Genomic DNA, 17,618 nt, shown 5'->3' with positions numbered 1-17,618 from the left:
AACTATGCTGAAATGAAGAAATCCAGTAATCTCAGATACTCTAAAACTATGGGATTGCAGGTTCATAGTATTAAAATATCCAATTATGAAAGAGTAGCCTAAACCGGTTATAGAATAGGAATAACGACCAGATCATGATGAACATTAACTAATACAATTGTTTTCTCAGTAACGGTAGTAAACATGCATTTAAAATGAGGAGTAAGCCAAAATAGATATAAGAGAAGCTACATTAAAAACACTCAAAAACACTCAACTAACTTAAGCACCAAAGTGTCATTGTAGATTCTTCTCTCGGCATGGTTTATGACTGGACAAGAAAGCAAGTTCCTCGATTTTCTATTTGCTCGAATATTTGAAAAACCTTTCGAACATTTTAAAAATGTTTCAATTATACTCTCCATGTGGGCAATTTATGACATGCTAGTGATATCACAGCCTATGAATGTCACATGTTAGTGACACGTATATGATTATCATGTCAGTATTTTTATTAATGATATTAACCATCAAACATATAATTAAAATATATTTAAAACAACATAAACAAATTTAAAATAAAGTATATTATAAGTATATTCTTAAAGTTTTTCAAAAAATTTCTGGAAGAAAAAGTATATTTTAACGAAAAAATTAAAAGAAATTATTACACTATAATGCTAAAAGCGTAATATAGCACATAGAAATTCAATCAAAAGTAAAAATAGCAAGACTAAAAATAGATCTATAAATGTAAGAAAAAGGCAAAGGCTCAAGGAACAAACAGTTGCTTTTAAAATAGAAGAATGTGTTTGTCTATTTATAACTATCATATAACTGGTAATAATGATTTCAAGTTATACCATCATTATTTAATCTAAACTCAAAATACAAATATATCACTTATTTGCACCTATTATGCTTTGTAATCTCAATTCACAAACATGAGTTTGCCTATTTCATCTCAGATGATCGGATAACACACTACTCTTTTGTCGCATTCATCCGACAAGAAGTTGACGACTATATTACATAAAAATTACTGAAATAAACATAACATATCACATATAAAACATCAATAATAATACGAAACGTAAATTTTAACTGACATTAGAATCATAAGGACACCACACAAACTAGCACACATATTTTTAAGTTCTAATGGGTTTGCACAATTGAAATTAAAACCATGGATCAACCAAGTACATCACAATGTATGTGTGTTAGATTCCACAATATGCTTTAATACGTGAAGTAGATTTCAGAGCTTCTTCTGAGAGAAAGAAACGGAGGTACCCGTAATGGTCAAAAGGCTTGTAACAAAGAGGGTTTTCCTCATCAACAAGCTCCTCTTGTGGTTCCATTATGTTATTAACATATGAAAGCAGCCCCGTAGAGTATCTATCTATCTTTGAGTTTACCAAGACACGGTGTTCACAAGCAGGTATTCTGTCATTACTCCACACCTGTGCCATGAAAATTTCAAGTTATTTACTAAGTCAGAGCAACGTAAAAAATTTTGAAGTATATTTCTCAATTAGTTGTGCCAAAAATCAAGTGAAATTATCAAAGACTGTGAACCTTGTTTCGTTTTAATTCTGCACTTTCTTTTAATTTTTTAACATTGGAGATTTATTTTTGTTATTATTAAAATAAAGGTACTTGGTTCGATTATGTTGAGAAAAATAATTCTTTTACTCATAAGTTTTCTCTTAAAACGATGTTATCAATAGGATTTGTTAGCCACTAAATACATTATTTCCTAGTATTTTTCTCATTAGTATTTTTTAAAGTTTTAAAATATTTATCTCCTTAAGAATATCGAAGTATCACCATAATTTTAAAAAATATAAAGTATATATCAATTATAATAAGTAAAATTTATCTTTTTTTATAAAAACCACTTCTTTTTTTCTCCGATCCTAACGGTATGATAATTGCATTTTACTAGAAAATGAAGTACATTGTTCAATTAGGGCCAACTAATTTTAAAATAGAAGGTTTGTTATAAAAAAGAAAAAATAATCTCTACTATTTTTAATTTTTTGAATTTTAAAATTAAAAATACAAGAGATTGGCTTGAGGTGGCTCATAATGTAGTTGGTTTCTTAAATTTTTTCATATTTAAAACAGTGAGAGAAAAAAATAGATGTTGTACTAGCTAGGTACATGTCAAATTTAAATGTGACTAACCTGCAATGCATCACCACCCATAACCAAATACAAAGAGGATGAAACACCAACTTCAAACCATTCCCCATTCTTGAGCTTAACCCCCAAGCCTTCTACCTTCTGATTTAGTATCGTTAGGAAAGCTGTGTCTGAATGAGGAGCCACTCCCAAGTTGCTTTCACCAACTTTTGGTGTTCTGTACTTGTAACTTCTGAGCACATAATCAGTTGAATCCAGTAAACATTCTAATTTCTTGTTCTCCAGTCCATAGCTTTCAAACAACATTCTTTTCACAACGTGGTCTAGTCCTTGTAATTGCTTTGCATAGGAATGGACACTTTTGCTACGTGTTGAGAGTGTAGTTAAATCACAAATATTCAGTCAATATATTTGATGACAAATAAATTATATAAGGATTTAATATTTTTATATATTTACAGCGTAAAAAACTGCTTATAGAGCAAAAAGACTAGTGTTGTGTATCAAGGTTAGGGATTAATTCATCATTAGACAAATCAATGGAAAAAGAGGATTCATTACAAGAGCAGCGAAAATTCTCTATATATACTAAAAATTAGATATTAAATTAACTATGATGTATTTGTGTATATTTAATTATTTATACATATTTGATTCACACATTTTTTAATTAAATAATTACCTAAAAAACAATCAAACTTGGTATAGCAGAATAATAATCAAACTTATAATAAACTAATAATCAAATTTATTTACAGGAATATACTTATGAAATGCTAAATACATACTTTTATACGTAATATTTGATTAGTGATTAATTCTGAGTGTATATATAACATAATTATAAAAATAAAAAATGGATAAAATAGTAAAAAATAAATCAAAAGCTAACTAAAACTAAATATATATGTGCATAAATATCTATCTAAAAAGAATTTAAGAAAAAGTCTACTTCTATACTTATAAACACCAGCTACGAATCTTTATAACTCCTTTTGTTTTTCCTTTTGTAAAGAATTTAAGAAGTTCAACTAAAAGAGTAAGAAACAAAGTAAAAAAGAAAATTACAAACCTTATTTACTAGTATCAAATTTAATTAAAGGTCAAACACGAGTGTTCATATAGAATTACTCTAAATTTGAAGTTCACAAGAAAAAGTTAATTACCAGAAATGATCATTCCCTTGAGGCCACATAACATGGGTAAACTTTCGACACTGATCTACGCTGAGCGGATCCACGATACCCACAGATTCATACAAGGGTATTCTAGAGAGTTGACCAGAATAACTAAATATAGGCTTCTCAGTGGTGCTCTTCCTTTTAGTTTCAATTGGAAGATCAAACAGTTGTTCCATTGCAGAGTAAACAGAGTCATAAACCTCTGAATCAACTTCGTCATACAGTGCGAGAAAACCACCATGATCGCCAAGCGCTGTACGCACAACTTGGCATGTTGAAACCCAAGAGTCACTACCAGGGTTCAGATTTTCGGTTGTGAAGTCTATTAGTGGTAACGAGGGATGAGAATTATTAAACTGTGTTTGGGATCCCATGATTATGATGATCCCTTAATTTTGGACTCTTTTAGCTCCCTAATTACCTAATGATTATTTTGTGTTACTGACGTTTTGTTTAGGCTATATAGCTAGCCTCGCTTGATTCATCAATGGTGCTTGGTTTCTTTTATCGCTTGATTCATCAATGATTTATCACTTGATATTATAGTTTGATTACTCCATTAATTTAAGTATATGAGTTCAATACAAATTCTATGAAAATAGTTTTCTTTTTATTCCACGGTATTTTTTAATAATTTGAGAGGTTAAGGACTAATTCGTTACTAATTTAAATTTTATTTAATAGTTTGTTATTGGCCAATAAATTATTTCATACACAAAGTAAGATTCAAATTCCTAATACTTACTTAAGTAAACAATTAAATTAATTACTCGACCTATCCAAATTAGTTGTTATATAAATATAACCGAATAACAAAGAAATATTGTGAGGTTATGGTAACGTGTCCTTCAAATATAGTAGTTTTGTTTTTTGGTATGATTCTCAATATTTATTGATGTATTTAACAAATAAATAACCATTATTAATCTGTCATTGCTTGATTTTGGGGGCCCGTATTTCCGTTCAGGACCACTAAATATGACGTCCTGGATTGATTTGATTAATAATAGTTTATTGATTAAGCATGACTGAATTAAAGAAACAAAAAAAAAAAAAAACAAAATCATTAATCACTTAAAAAAATACAAATATAATGTTGATAAAATAATTTAAGTATGTGTTAATTTTGTAGTTTTCTACGATATTTTTTAACTGACAAGTCAATAATTAATTTGAATTTTATTTAAAAATTTATTGTTGATCATACACAAAATAAAATTTAAATTCTTAAATAATTTATTTAAACAGACTAATAAACTAATTATTAGACCAATCCGACTCAAATAATCCATCAACTTTATATTTACTTGATTTGATGAGGACCACAATTTATGACATGTATTGGATGTTTTATTGCAAAACAATAAAATTTTAATTATGTGAGATAGTATGTGCATTTTATTTTCAAACTTTTTAAAAACAGATAAACTAATTGATGACTACTCCTCGTCATTTCAATGTTCTACCTGCTAGTATAATAATAGTCATTTTCTTAATTAGTTGGCTAAATTATCCCCAACTTGAAGAAATTAAAAATAGAAAAAGGACAAAAACAACGATTTGAATATATTGATTGTAATTAAATATTTCAAATATTCAAAGCAACAATTATTGTGAATAAAAAAATATGCTTGTTGAACATACATTTTATTATATTCTGTAATCATAATTCATATCAATTACTAGTTAGATCTTTTGAAATTAGAGGTGACAAACGGATCTAAATTTGTTGAGTCGGTCTGTATAACCCATTAAAAATTAAAAAAGATAAAATAGGCTGAAAAATTGAGATTGTTACACATTAAAAGTCCACCTAACTCAAACTACTTAAACTGTGGGTTTTGACGGGCAGGACGGGTATTCTCGTTGGGCTGAGAGATTTTTTTAAGATATTCTAATTTAGTGTTTTGCACCACAAGAAATATCGTTAAAATCGATGGCAAAATCGACGGCTAAGCCGTTGATAATATAAAATTCGACGGCAAAATAAACGGCGTAGGTGGTCGCTATTAAGCTTGTTGATTTTTTAAAATTTTAATAAAATCGACGGCTTGCTTAGGCGTCAATAATAATTTAATAAAATCGACAACGTTTCTGTCTATAATATGAGTTTGAAAATGTTACCTTCTTATTAAAATCGACAACGTTGTCGTCGATATTATTAAATAAAATCGACGCCATTTTCGTCGATATTTGATTCAATAAAATCGACGATATTTTCGTCTATAATGCTTAATAAAATCGACAATGTTGCCGTCTATATTTAATTCAATAAAATCGACACGGTTGCCGCCAATTTAATTATTTAGATATCAACAAATTCTGTGTCTATATTTTGTTTTTTTTTGTCTATTTTAAACTTAAAAAGCGACAACTCTGCCGTCGATTTTAATAGTTATATGTTTTAATTATTTTTTTATTTAAAAAATAGTAAACAATTAATACAAATAAACTTTTAAATATAAAAATAAAATAGTAAACAATTAATACAAATAATATAAAAATAAAATAGTAAACAATTAATACAAATAAACTTTTAAATATTAGATAATAAATTTACAAACTTATCAAAATAATAAATAATTCTCTAATATAAAGATTTAAGACAAAATAAATAAACTTAGACTTATATTCGTTTAATATTGTGAAAATATTTTTCTTGGTTGCTTTTTGTTTTTCTTGTTGGGAGCTCATAGCTTGTATTCTCCAAAATTTTTGAGATTCCAAAGCTTGTGCATCCAAATCTTGTTGTGAATTCCTTTAATTCCATCCATGTAACAAGCATTTGAAATTCTCAAATTCCTATATAGTACAATAACAACAAAACTCACAATGCAATGGGTGAGAACTCATAGAAGGAAAAGGAAATAAAAACAAGAGATAATAAGAACAAGCAAAATAGACTTCTAAAATTAGTAAAAAAAAAAAAAAATAAGCAATCAATCAAAAGCAAACTATTCACATATTCACATATAAACATATTTACAATAGCCAATAACAAGCACCATTACAACTCTCCGACAACGGCGCCAAATTTGATGATGGCCTAAAGTGGGTTCAGAATTTATCTCAAAATAAGATTGGCGTTGTAAGTATATTTCCAAATCCAACAATTGACCAATATCAAATTTAAATCTAAAAATGTCACAATCAATACAAAAATACTGGGATTTTTAAATTCCGGATTGTCTTCCCTAGGAATTGCAATGAAGTGTCTATTATTGACTATGGAAAAGTGGGGGTTGATGGCATGAGATTGCAAGAAATATAAAGTGAAATGAAATAAAAAGGCAAGGAAATGGAAATGGCAAGAAAGGTAAATAACAAGAAAGTGACTTAACATGCAAGTAAAAGCAATGCAAATAGAATTTAAATGCCAAAAAGAGCTCTTGGTGAGAATTGGGTAATTAGGACTTCCTATCCTAGTTGTGGACCACAAACATGATAATTGTTTGTGGATTAATCCCAAGTAGTCAACCCTACATCGAGAATAAGTCAAAAGGACATAATTAATTTCAATCCACAAGTCCTAATCAACTCACTAATTAACTTAGTGAAAGACTAGCGTCAGTGGAAACCAAATTAATTAACAACCCTCACACAATGTGGAATGGACATCCACCACTCAAGTTCACTTAAACCACACAATTTCCCAACCAAGAGTGTAGAAAACTAGGCTAAAATCCTACCAAGCATTTTATCAAACACTTGGTAGGCATAGAAAGAAAGCATGATAAAGTGACGAGAAATAATAAATGCTACAACTACCAAGCAAGGAAAATAAAGATAGAAACTCAATAAAGCACTAAAAGAGGCATGAAACATAAAATTGCATTAAATGTAAATGAAAGTGACAAGAGTGCAAATACATAAAAGTGGCAAAAATAAAGAAAGTGACAAGATAAAGTAATGAAATTAAGACAATAGAACAAGGAAAAGTAGAAGAAACTAGATTAAAACAAGAATTAAAAAGAGAAATTACAAGAAAAATAAACTAAGAACCCTAATTTCTAGAGAGAAAGGGGAGCTTCTCTCTCTGGAAAAATAACCTACATAATGCTAAACTAACCCTAATTTCTCCCCCCTTGTTTCCACTTGAATTGGGGTTGAAATAGCTTCAGAAATGAGTTGGATTGGGTTTTGGGGGCCCAGAAATCGCCCCCAGCGATTTGCAATTAATGAGCTCACGTGCATGCAATCATGCGTACACACGACCTACGGTGCGTAGGCATCTTTGCGCAAAAATTCCATCGTGCGTACGCACGACATTTGGTGCATACGCATCCTTGCACGAAGTCACCGTTGTGCGTACGCACGCGTCACTGTGCGTACGCACCTTTGCAGAAGCTTTCCTACTTCATTTTCTTCATGATTTCTCCCTTTTGCATGCTTTTCTCTTCACTTCTTCCATCCCATACTTGCCTTGAAAACCTGATATCACTTAACAAATACATCAAGGCACCAAATGGGATTAAAGTGAATAAAATTGACTAAATTAAGTACAAAAGAACATGTTTTCACTTTCAAGCACAATTTAGGAAGAAATACCAAAAGCATGCTATTTAGGTGAATAAATGTGGGTTTATGTGATGGAATCCACTCAAATCATGTCCTCATGTTAAACCAACCAAAGGAGATGAATGAAGGGGTAATTATTAATGCAACTACCTACATGCATGTAACTATACTAAATGCTATCTATATATATCTATACTATGATTCCTATTGAGTTTGGTAAAAACCAACAAAAGAATCTCAATCAATCCAAAATAAAAACTTAGGGCTAAGACAAAGCAAATATAGCAATATGATCAATGTCTAAAGATTTGATTTGAAAATTTTCAAAAATTAAGTTCAATAACTTGCAAGAAGATACAAGATAAGGAATGGAAACATAGAATTGAGTGATTGAACCCCTCAACGGATGTGTTTACACTCTAGTCGCTCAGTGTTTAGAGCTTAATCACTCAATCCTCCCTTAATCATGTTTCTCAAAGATTTGCAAGTCATCTAACAATCAACTAACATTTGATGCGTGAATGCAAATATCATGAGGACTTTTGTGGGTTGTAATGGGGCTTAGGTAAGGGTAGGATTAACATGGTTAAGTGGCTAATAGATTGGATCTTTGATTAGCTCAAGTATCCCACCCAATCCTATATCATCCTATATACATAACAAAACAACCTAACTACCCATTTATCCCTTTTCTCACATTCACTCATGCATGCTTCTTTTCAATTCAACCACATATGCATCTCTTACTTACATTCTTATTATCATTTTTTTCTTTTTTTCTTTTTCTCTTTTTTTCTTTTCTTTTTTTCTTTTTTTTCAAAAAATTTTTTTCTTTGATTACCAAAGAGGGATGCATATATTTTAAGTGATAGATGCGTGAGTGTTTACCCATTTTTCCAAATATTCTCAATGAATACCCTAAAGCACTAACTACCAATATTTTCCCACAAATTCCCCCACACTTGATTAACACACACACTCAAACCCAAGCTAATCAAAGATACAATTCAAGGACATAATGGTTTTTCACTTAGGGTGAATGATGTGCTTATAATGAGAACAAAGGGAAATTAAAAGGCCCAAAAGTAGTTTGCAAAGGTAGATGTAAGGGATCGCCGTATGGGTTAGTGAGTTCAAATTCAAAGATGGCCTCAATCATACTAAATGCAATTCAAAACATCAAATATAGGACATATAGACTAAAGCAAATCTAAGATCACAATCATAAAAGGAGTATAACACACAAGAACAAAAATGATGGTTGAAAATATGTAACCACACAATCAAAGCTAAAATCTCACAAGGTATTTGTTCAAGCTCTTTTCTATGTTCCATAAGAAAGATCCTTCAAGCAAGTTCAAAAACAAATTTTCAAATCTAATCAGTGGAACACCTTAAAAGGAGATTTCTTCAAATTCTTTGTTGTTTTACGAAAATTATTTACTATACTAGGCAACATGCAAATATAACTATCATAAAACTATAATCAAGCAAAGATATATACAAACAAACTAAGCAAAGCATAATGTAATAAAATACTAAGCAAATATTCACAAAAATATACTAAAAAAAACTAGAAAAATAGTGCAAGTGTTGAGAAAGAAAGATTTATGCCCCGAAATTGCGGATCCTTCCCCACATTTAGACGTTGCATGGTCCTCCGTGCATGCACACAATCCGGGGGTGACGAGATACTCTAAAAGGCTCCACCTTCATATGGTGGGCACCGGGGCTCTAGGTTGCTATAGAAAACAAGAATTGAGAAAAAGTTAGATGTGTGGTATGATAAAAGGCAATATGTGTGTCCTAAGTGTGCGCGCACTTTAGAACATACACATTGGCCGGGTGAAAACGACAACCACATAATCAAAAGAGATAGCATGTTCCTCAATTAAATATCCTAGAGTGCAAGTAAAGAATAAGCAAGAATGAATGCACAAATAACCCTAGGTAACCACAATGATGATATGTCACCATGTCATATTTTTCTATGTTTTTTCATACAAGAAATTGATGATTTGTGCTAATTATCGCATGATTTTGTGTTTAATTGGTATATTTCCTTGATCTTTTGATTTTATAAATTTTGTAGAAAATAAGAAGAAAAAGAAGCAAAAAGAGCACAAAATAAGCTGAAAAGAAGAAAAGAAGAATTTTGGACACACTTTGAAGATTGAGCACACTTTAGAGCTTTATGCCACGCTTTTAAAAGCTTGGCCCATGACCATGAAGCCGTGGCATGCATTAATGCCTTATGCATGCATATAAGCCAATAAATCATGGCGTTGCACAAGTGAACACTAACGTTCATCAATTGAGTGAATGCATGCAAGTAATATTAGTTCAAGGCATTAATAAAGCATGCATGCACTTAATTGAGAAAGAATTGAATGAATGCAACGTTAATGCATTATTAAGTAAATATAAGCATGCATGCAAGAAATAATTCATTAGTAATGCCAATGGATGAACCAAGGCGTTAAATGAATTAATTGGCATTACTATCAACTACACCAATGGAAGCATGCATTAAATTTACTTAGTAAATTAGCCCAACGTTTGCGCTCACGTTTGCCTCAAACGTGAGGTCAAATGTTGGTAGAGGAACACCCTGGAGGGAGCTAGCGTTTGCACCAACGTTTACCTCAAACATGAGGTCAAACGTTGGCTGATGAATTGATACCTGGGAGGACTCAATGTTTGAGCCAACGTTTGGCTCAAACGTGAGGTCAAACGTTGGCCAAAGAATGCCTTGGAGGAGATCACGTTTGAGCCCACGTTTGACCTCAAACGTGAACCCAAACGTGAGTGACAGCAGCTGGCCTTCTGCATAATGCCACACACGAAGACGTTTAAGTCAATGTTTGCCTCAAACGTTGACTCAAACGTAAATGCTTCTTAGTCCGATTCACAAGTGGATTTCTTTCCAAGGCCAAGAGCAATCAACAGAGGCTATTTTCAACCCAAATCCATCAAGGCCAAAAGCCTAATTAACACCACTCAAAGGCACAAGAGATAGTTAGAATAGAAATTTCATTTTAATTTCATTTTTATTTTCATTTTGTAGAAAGTCTATATAAAGCATCATTTTCATTTTAGAAAGGAGGTTGGCTCTAATAGGGAGCTCCATTTGGGAGAGGCTGGCTCCAATAGGGAGCATTAGGATTAGAGAGCTCTCTCTTTTAGTTTTTATTTTTGTTTTGAATCTTGGGTGGAGAATTGAAGAAATTCTGTTTCAATCTCACCTTGAGAATTCTCTCTGTTTTCTTCTTCTGCAAACTTTTAAGTGAATTGTGATTTGAATCAAAGTTTTCTTCATTGCTTTCATCTTTAATTCTTCTGCAAATCGTTCTCTGTTGGATCAAGGAAGGAATTGAGATCTAGACTTGCTTTCTAGTCTCTTTGATTTCCTGAAATCTTCAACTTTATTTTGTAATTGAGCTAAATTCAATTCTGTTTTACTCTTCCAAGAAATTTTGCTTTGCTATTTAAATCTACTACATTTTATTTCATCTTCTACTTTTCTGATTGAGTGCATCTTGAATTCTCTTGTTTAATTTTGAATCCTAAATCCCAATTCCTTTTATTCTTCCTGCAATTTAACTTTCCAGTTACTCAATCTATTGCTTTCTTTAATTTCCAGCACCCACACCCTTTACATTTAATACAATTTACATTTCTTGTCATTTAAGTTTCTATCAATTTATGTTTATTGCACTTTAAGTTTTCTGCCCATTTTACTTTCTACAACTTTAAATTTCTTGTCATCTACATTCTGTTGGTCACTTTTCACTCAATTCATCAATGTTAGCTTGACTAAACTAATCACCCACTAAAGTTGCTTGATCCATCAATCCCTGCAGGATCGACCTCATTCTAATTGAGTTATTACTACTTGATGCGATCCGGTACACTTGCCGGTTAGATTTGTGTGTTGGAAATCCATTTTTCCACAAAAACACCATCAAGTTTTTGGCGCCGTTACCGGGGATTGATTAGATCCACAATGATTAAGTGGGTGAGAAGTCTAGATCAAGCATTTTTTTGTTTTTGTTCTCTGTTCTAAGTTGAAACCAAGGTGTTTGTGTTTTTGCCTCACTAAGAAATTCTCTCTTTGTGACATGAATTTCAATTCTCATTGGTGTTGTGTTTTACAAAATCAAAATGGAGTTCAACTCATCTTATAATCAAACAAATTTTATGGGATATTACCCATCATCACCAATCTCTAATGATGGTTGGGAATATCAGCAAGAAAATACAGATTATGAGCACTCCAATCCATGGAGATTTGCTTCAGAGACACAAGATGAGCAAGAGAATCATATGGGATATTTCCCTCCACCACAAAATGATTCAAGTTATTATTCTAATAGTGGCTGGAAATATCACCAAGAAACTACAGATTTTGAGCAATCCAATCAGTGGGGATACGCTAATCAGGATAATTCCATGGAATACTACCCAACACCACAAAATAATTCATGTTATTATGCTAATGGTGGATGGGAGTATCAACAAAGAATAAACAAGTATGAACACCTCCCAGAGCCACAAGATAATTTAAACTGCTATAACAACCACTCAGATTGTGATTGGGAGGGTCAAAATCAAAGAGATCTTGATGATCTATACTGTGTTCATCAAGAAAAATCATCATTGGAGTATGCTTTCGATAAGTTCATGCATAATTGTTCCCCAATGCTACAAAATGAACCATACTGTGATTACAATGATTCACATTGTGGATGGGAGGATCAAAACTAGAAAGTATTTGACAGTTCATACCCCACTTATCAAGAGCCATCATCACTTGAGCAAACCTTCAATTCACTTATATAAAATTGCCCAACCTCACCTCCCAGTTCCTCATTTGAAGATTGTTCATCACTTGATTATGCCTCAACACAAAGTCTCCTTAAAGATCCATACAATTCATTCCACCAACCACAAAACTTATTTTATAATCCACATGATTCATCCCATACCACTCAAAACAACTTCACCAAAGTACCACATATCCAGAAACTCATTCTCAACCTTCATCTTTTGAGCTAATAGCTGAGGATCCCCTTCAAAAATTCAGAGAATTGTTGAAAAGACAAGAACAACTCATGGAGGAACAACAACAATCCTAGAGAGAAAAAAAATCCTTCTTCAGAAGATGGATGAGCATTTTGAGAACAGAGGGAAACACTTAGAACCACTAAGCAAGAAGAATGAAGATCACTTGGTAGATGTGAAGGAGAAAGTGGAAGAGCAAGACGAGGAGGCTACTGTATCAAGTGAAACTCCAATGGAGAATGAAGTGGTGAAGGTATTTGAAAATGAAACTGTACTTGAGGAGACAAAGGAACATGAACATTCACAACCCTCACAAACTTTCCTTGAATCTGTGATCGAAAAATATGAAGAGGAGATGAAGAAATCTTGGGAAGAACAACAAACCTCCTCCATGAAAGTACTATTAAGTAAAATGTTGAATGTGAATGAGGAATTGGAAGAACGAGAAAGTAAGGAAGACAATCAAGAGAATCCACACTCAAGTGAAGCAGAGAAGGACATGAAGAAAGAGCCTATTGAACCACCATTGCAAGGAATTCTTGATGAAGACAAAACTCCAATAATCACACAGCAACCAAGTCTTGAATCCAAAGAAGTGAAGGCAACTAACAAGAGCACCAATCCTATCCCTGATCCAGCAAGCAAGATCAATCAAACCATTTGCAAAACGAAGCTTGCTGAGGAAAGGCCAAGACAAGGGACAGTAGCTGAATCTTCTCCCCCCTTGAGGTCATTCCTCTTAACCAACTAGAAGAAGAGGAAGAAAGTGAAGAACAACATGTCAAGCTAATGACACTAAAAGAGCGCTTGTTGGGAGGAAACCCAACCTTGGGTAACATTTTATTTCTTTGTCTGGTTCATTTTCTTTGTCTGTTTAGTTAAATTTCAATAAATTGGCATATGATCACATTCTAAGTTTGGTGTTGCCCTGCAACAAATTATTTTCAATCCCTTTGGATGATTGCATCAATTTTACATGGAAGTGACACACTAAGATTCTAAGTTTGGTGTGCCACTTACTTTTTTTATGCAAATCATCCAGCAACACCACTTGTCTGCATAATCATAATGCCTTTGCAGTGTTATCTTTCATTTAGTTGGACAATTTTAGTTTTCTTTTTGTTTGAGTCATTTTCTTGCTTTATTAACTGTTTTTGTTAATACATCACTAAGAGATCCTTATTCATGACAGATTCTTTGCTTGGTGATTGTATTTAACATATAACAGTTCCTTGTATTTAGTTTTAGTTCAAATAAATTGACATATGGTTGTATTCTAAGTTTGGTGTTGCTATGTAACAAAATTTACTTCCAATTCTTGCTGGATACTTGCATCAATTCCAAGTGAGAGTGTCACACTAAGTTTGGTGTGCCACTTATATCTTTATGCAATGTATCATGCACATCATTTGATTTTTGCAATCACAATGTCTTTGTTTCTCTGTGCCTTGATAGTTATTCTTAATTCTGCTTGCTTCAACACATGTATCACTAACATTTTATTGTGTAAGACATTCATGATCTATCTTAGCCCTATAGCCATTGTTCTAATTATTTCTTGAGGAAGAGAAAGCATCCTGAAGTTGGTATGGGATGAAGAAGAATGGGAGGAAAATGACAACAATAGAGAATATGAATTACAAGGCTGTAAAGTTTCTTTTCCTCTCATTTGTTTATAGCACTTTAATTTGCATGATTGTCTTTATATTCCCTGTATGCATGTGAGGTATGAATAAGCATAGCCTAAATTTTGATTTGCAACATGTTGCTGTGACATTATGACTACCAACTTGAGTTTTGTGAATTCAAAAGCAAAAAAGCATCATGATCATAAACGAACAAGGAATTAAAGAAGAACTTAGCATGTGCATACAAGTATTGGAAAGCTAGTATGATTGATTGTTGCTCAATTGCATTAGATTTTATTTAATTGAAGTTTTCATCTAGGACATTTTGTGAAATCTTTTGAAATCATGAAAACCTTGAAAAAAAAGCAAAAAAAGGGCAAGAAAAGAAAAAGGGAAAGAATGAGAAAGCTGAAGGCTCTGAGTACCAATGACAATTCTATTGTTAAGTACTTGTAGTGTTTATGTATCAAGCCAAATGCTTGAAAACAAAACACTTAGAAGTCAAGGCTAGGCTCAAGTGCAAAGGCACTCCCTCAAAGCTCAAGGTTCTGAGCATCAATGATTAGAGAGTCAAGAAAAGAAAAAAATGAGCTTAATAAAGTCCTCTAATTCAAATGCTTGTGGTGCTTATGTATCAAGTGGTAATACTTGAAAATAAAGCATTTAGAATCGTAGCTTTGTTATCAACTCATGGGGCAAAGCACCCAAAAGGAGAAGCTAAAAAAAAGCTTGTTTCAAGGAAGAATTATAAGGAAAAGATTTCATAAATTGAACTAGATAGAAGCATCAATCATTTACATTTCTTTTGTGATTGTAGCATGCATGGAAAACTAGCCTACCATGAACATTGAGTTGCTATTCTTCTTACCTTGGATTGTCAATCTCTATTGCATGATTCTTTTCTTGCTTGGGGACAAGCAAGGTTTAAGTTTGGTGTTGTGATGACATGTTTTTCTATGCTTTTTCATACAAGAAATTGATTATTTATGCTTAATTATTGCATGATTTTGTGCTTAATTGGTATATTTTCTTGATCTTTTGATTTTATAAATTTTGTAGGAAATAAGAAGAAAAAGAAGCAAAAAGAGCACAAAATAAGCTGAAAAGAAGAAAAGAGGAATTTGGGCACACTTTGAAGATTAAGCACACTTTGGAGCTTTAGGCCACGCTTTTAAAAGCTTGGCCCATGACCATGAAGCCATGGCATGCATTAATGCCTTATGCATGCATATAAGCCAATAAACCAAGGTTCAGAAAACCGGACCGATCATCAAACCGCTCTAATCACTGGTTCACTGGTTCACTGGTCTAACCAGTTCAACCGGTGGTTCAACCGGAAAAACCGTTTCAGAGTAGAATAATAAATAAATTATAAATACACATCCTAAAATATAATTATAGTCTGATACAAATCTTAAAATATCTTCGAAATTAAAAACACTACATAAAATATCATCAACCAAATACATATGATCTTATCAAAATCCAAACTCAAAAGTTAAATAGTAATAAAAGCATATTTAAATGTTAAATCCCAACATCATGGTTTATCAATTATCAAAATCCGTAAGAACTTGTTGCAAATCTGCTTCGGTGGGATGATCTTTACCTTCATTCCCACCCTGATCAGCAGAAGAAAGAGATGCAGCATAAAGACCACTACTACCACCGCCACTTGGATATAAATCAGCATCAATTTCACCTAATAAAATAGAAATGTTATCATTATATTATTGGTGGACGAAATCGTGATCACTGTTCTTTAAATTGTTTTTATTGTAAAATTATGGAATTTAGAAATTGGCACGAGTGGACACAACTCCGTTCAACTAACCAGCAAGTGTACTGGGTCGTCCAAGTAATAAACCTTACGTGAGTAAGGGTCGATCCCACAGAGATTGTTGGTATGAAGCAAGCTATGGTTACCTTGTAAATCTCAGTTAGGCAGATAAAATAGTTTGGGTTTCGAAAATAGAAATAGGAAAGTAGAAATAATAAAAGGGATAGAATACTTATGTAAATTCATTGGTGGGAATTTCAGATAAGCATGTGGAGATACTGTATGGCTCAAGAACGCCTACTTTCCTACTGCTTCAACTCAGTCTTTCTCACTCCTTTCCATGGCAAGCTGTGTATAGGGGTTCACCATCAGCGGTGGCTACTTTCAATCCCCTCGGGAAAATGATCCTCTGCGGCTGTCACTCGCATGGCTAATCGTCTGGAGGCATCACACTGGCCGAAGGCTACATCCCATCCTCGCAGTGAAAACTACGCTCACGCGCTCTGTCACAGCACGGCTAATCACTGGTTGGTTCCCGCTCCTACTGGAATAGAATCCCTTGATTCTTTTGCGTCTGTCACTAACGCCCAGCACTTGCGAGTCTGAAGCACGTCACAGTCATTCATTACCGGAATCCTACTAAATACTTGAGGTACAGCAGAGCTCCACACCCTTAATCTATGGTGTGCAGAAACTCCACCGTTGAAAATACATAAGTGAAAGGTACAGGCATGGCCGAATGGCCAGCCCCCATGTGGTCACAAGACCGAATGATCCAAAGACTTAACTGTCAAAAGATGTCAAATACATTAGTTAAATGTTCTATTTATAATAAACTAGCTCCTAGGGTTTACATGAGTAAGTAATTGATGCATAAATCCACTTCCGGGGCCCACTTGGTGTATGCTTGGGCTGAGCTTGATCTATCCACGAGCTAAGGCTTTTCTTGGAGTTGAACTCCAAGTTATAACGTGTTTTGGGCGTTCAACTCCGGATCATGACGTTTTTCTGGCGTTTAACTCCAGACAGCAGCATGAACTTGGCGTTCAACGCCAAGTTACGTCGTCATTCTTCAAATAAAGTATGGACTATTATATAATGCTGGAAAGCTCTGGATGTCTACTTTCCAACGCCGTTGAGATCCCGCCGATTGGAGTTATATAGCTCCAGAAATTTTATTTTGAGTGCAGGGAGGTCAGATTCCAACAACATCAGCAGTCCTTTTGTCAGCCTTCTTCAGAGTTTTGCTCAAATCCCTCAATTTCAGTCAGAATTTACCTGAAATCACAGAAAAACACACAAACTCATAGTAAAGTC

General features: G+C 33.1%; 2 protein-coding genes across 2 annotated transcripts in view; both read right to left on the bottom strand.

Annotated features, from left to right (window-relative positions):
- Positions 1–895: 895 nt before the first annotated feature.
- LOC107474551 (2-oxoglutarate-dependent dioxygenase AOP3) lies at positions 896–3,834 on the bottom strand. Its single transcript, XM_016094173.3, has 3 exons — positions 3,297–3,834; positions 2,173–2,494; positions 896–1,445 (listed from the first exon to the last, which is right to left on the bottom strand). Exons 1-3 carry the CDS (start codon positions 3,683–3,685, stop codon positions 1,203–1,205), a joined length of 954 nt encoding a protein of 317 aa, XP_015949659.1. The 5' UTR covers positions 3,686–3,834; the 3' UTR covers positions 896–1,202.
- A 12,237-nt stretch (positions 3,835–16,071) lies between these two features.
- Positions 16,072–17,618, bottom strand: part of LOC107474553 (uncharacterized) — a 10,263-nt gene continuing 8,716 nt past the window's right edge. The window contains exon 4 of the mRNA XM_052257835.1: positions 16,072–16,223. Coding sequence (XP_052113795.1) covers positions 16,072–16,223 — 152 coding nt within the window. The remainder of the gene's footprint in view (positions 16,224–17,618) is intronic.

The sequence above is a fragment of the Arachis duranensis genome, chromosome 2, assembly GCF_000817695.3.
Source record: "Arachis duranensis cultivar V14167 chromosome 2, aradu.V14167.gnm2.J7QH, whole genome shotgun sequence".
Lineage (NCBI taxonomy): Eukaryota > Viridiplantae > Streptophyta > Magnoliopsida > Fabales > Fabaceae > Arachis > Arachis duranensis.
The sequence above is the reverse complement of the archived record's forward strand: the minus strand, read 5'-3'. Positions and strand labels throughout refer to the sequence as shown.

Excerpts from the sequence above, each read along its gene's own strand:
- LOC107474551 (XM_016094173.3), bottom strand. The coding sequence starts at position 3,685 with ATGGGATCCCAAACACAGTTTAATAATTCTCATCCCTCGTTACCACTA. Across the intron at positions 2,495-3,296 it reads CAAGGGAATGATCATTTCTG|CAAAAGTGTCCATTCCTATG; the intron begins GTAATTAACTTT and ends CTCAACACGTAG. Across the intron at positions 1,446-2,172 it reads TGGGTGGTGATGCATTGCAG|GTGTGGAGTAATGACAGAAT; the intron begins GTTAGTCACATT and ends TTCATGGCACAG.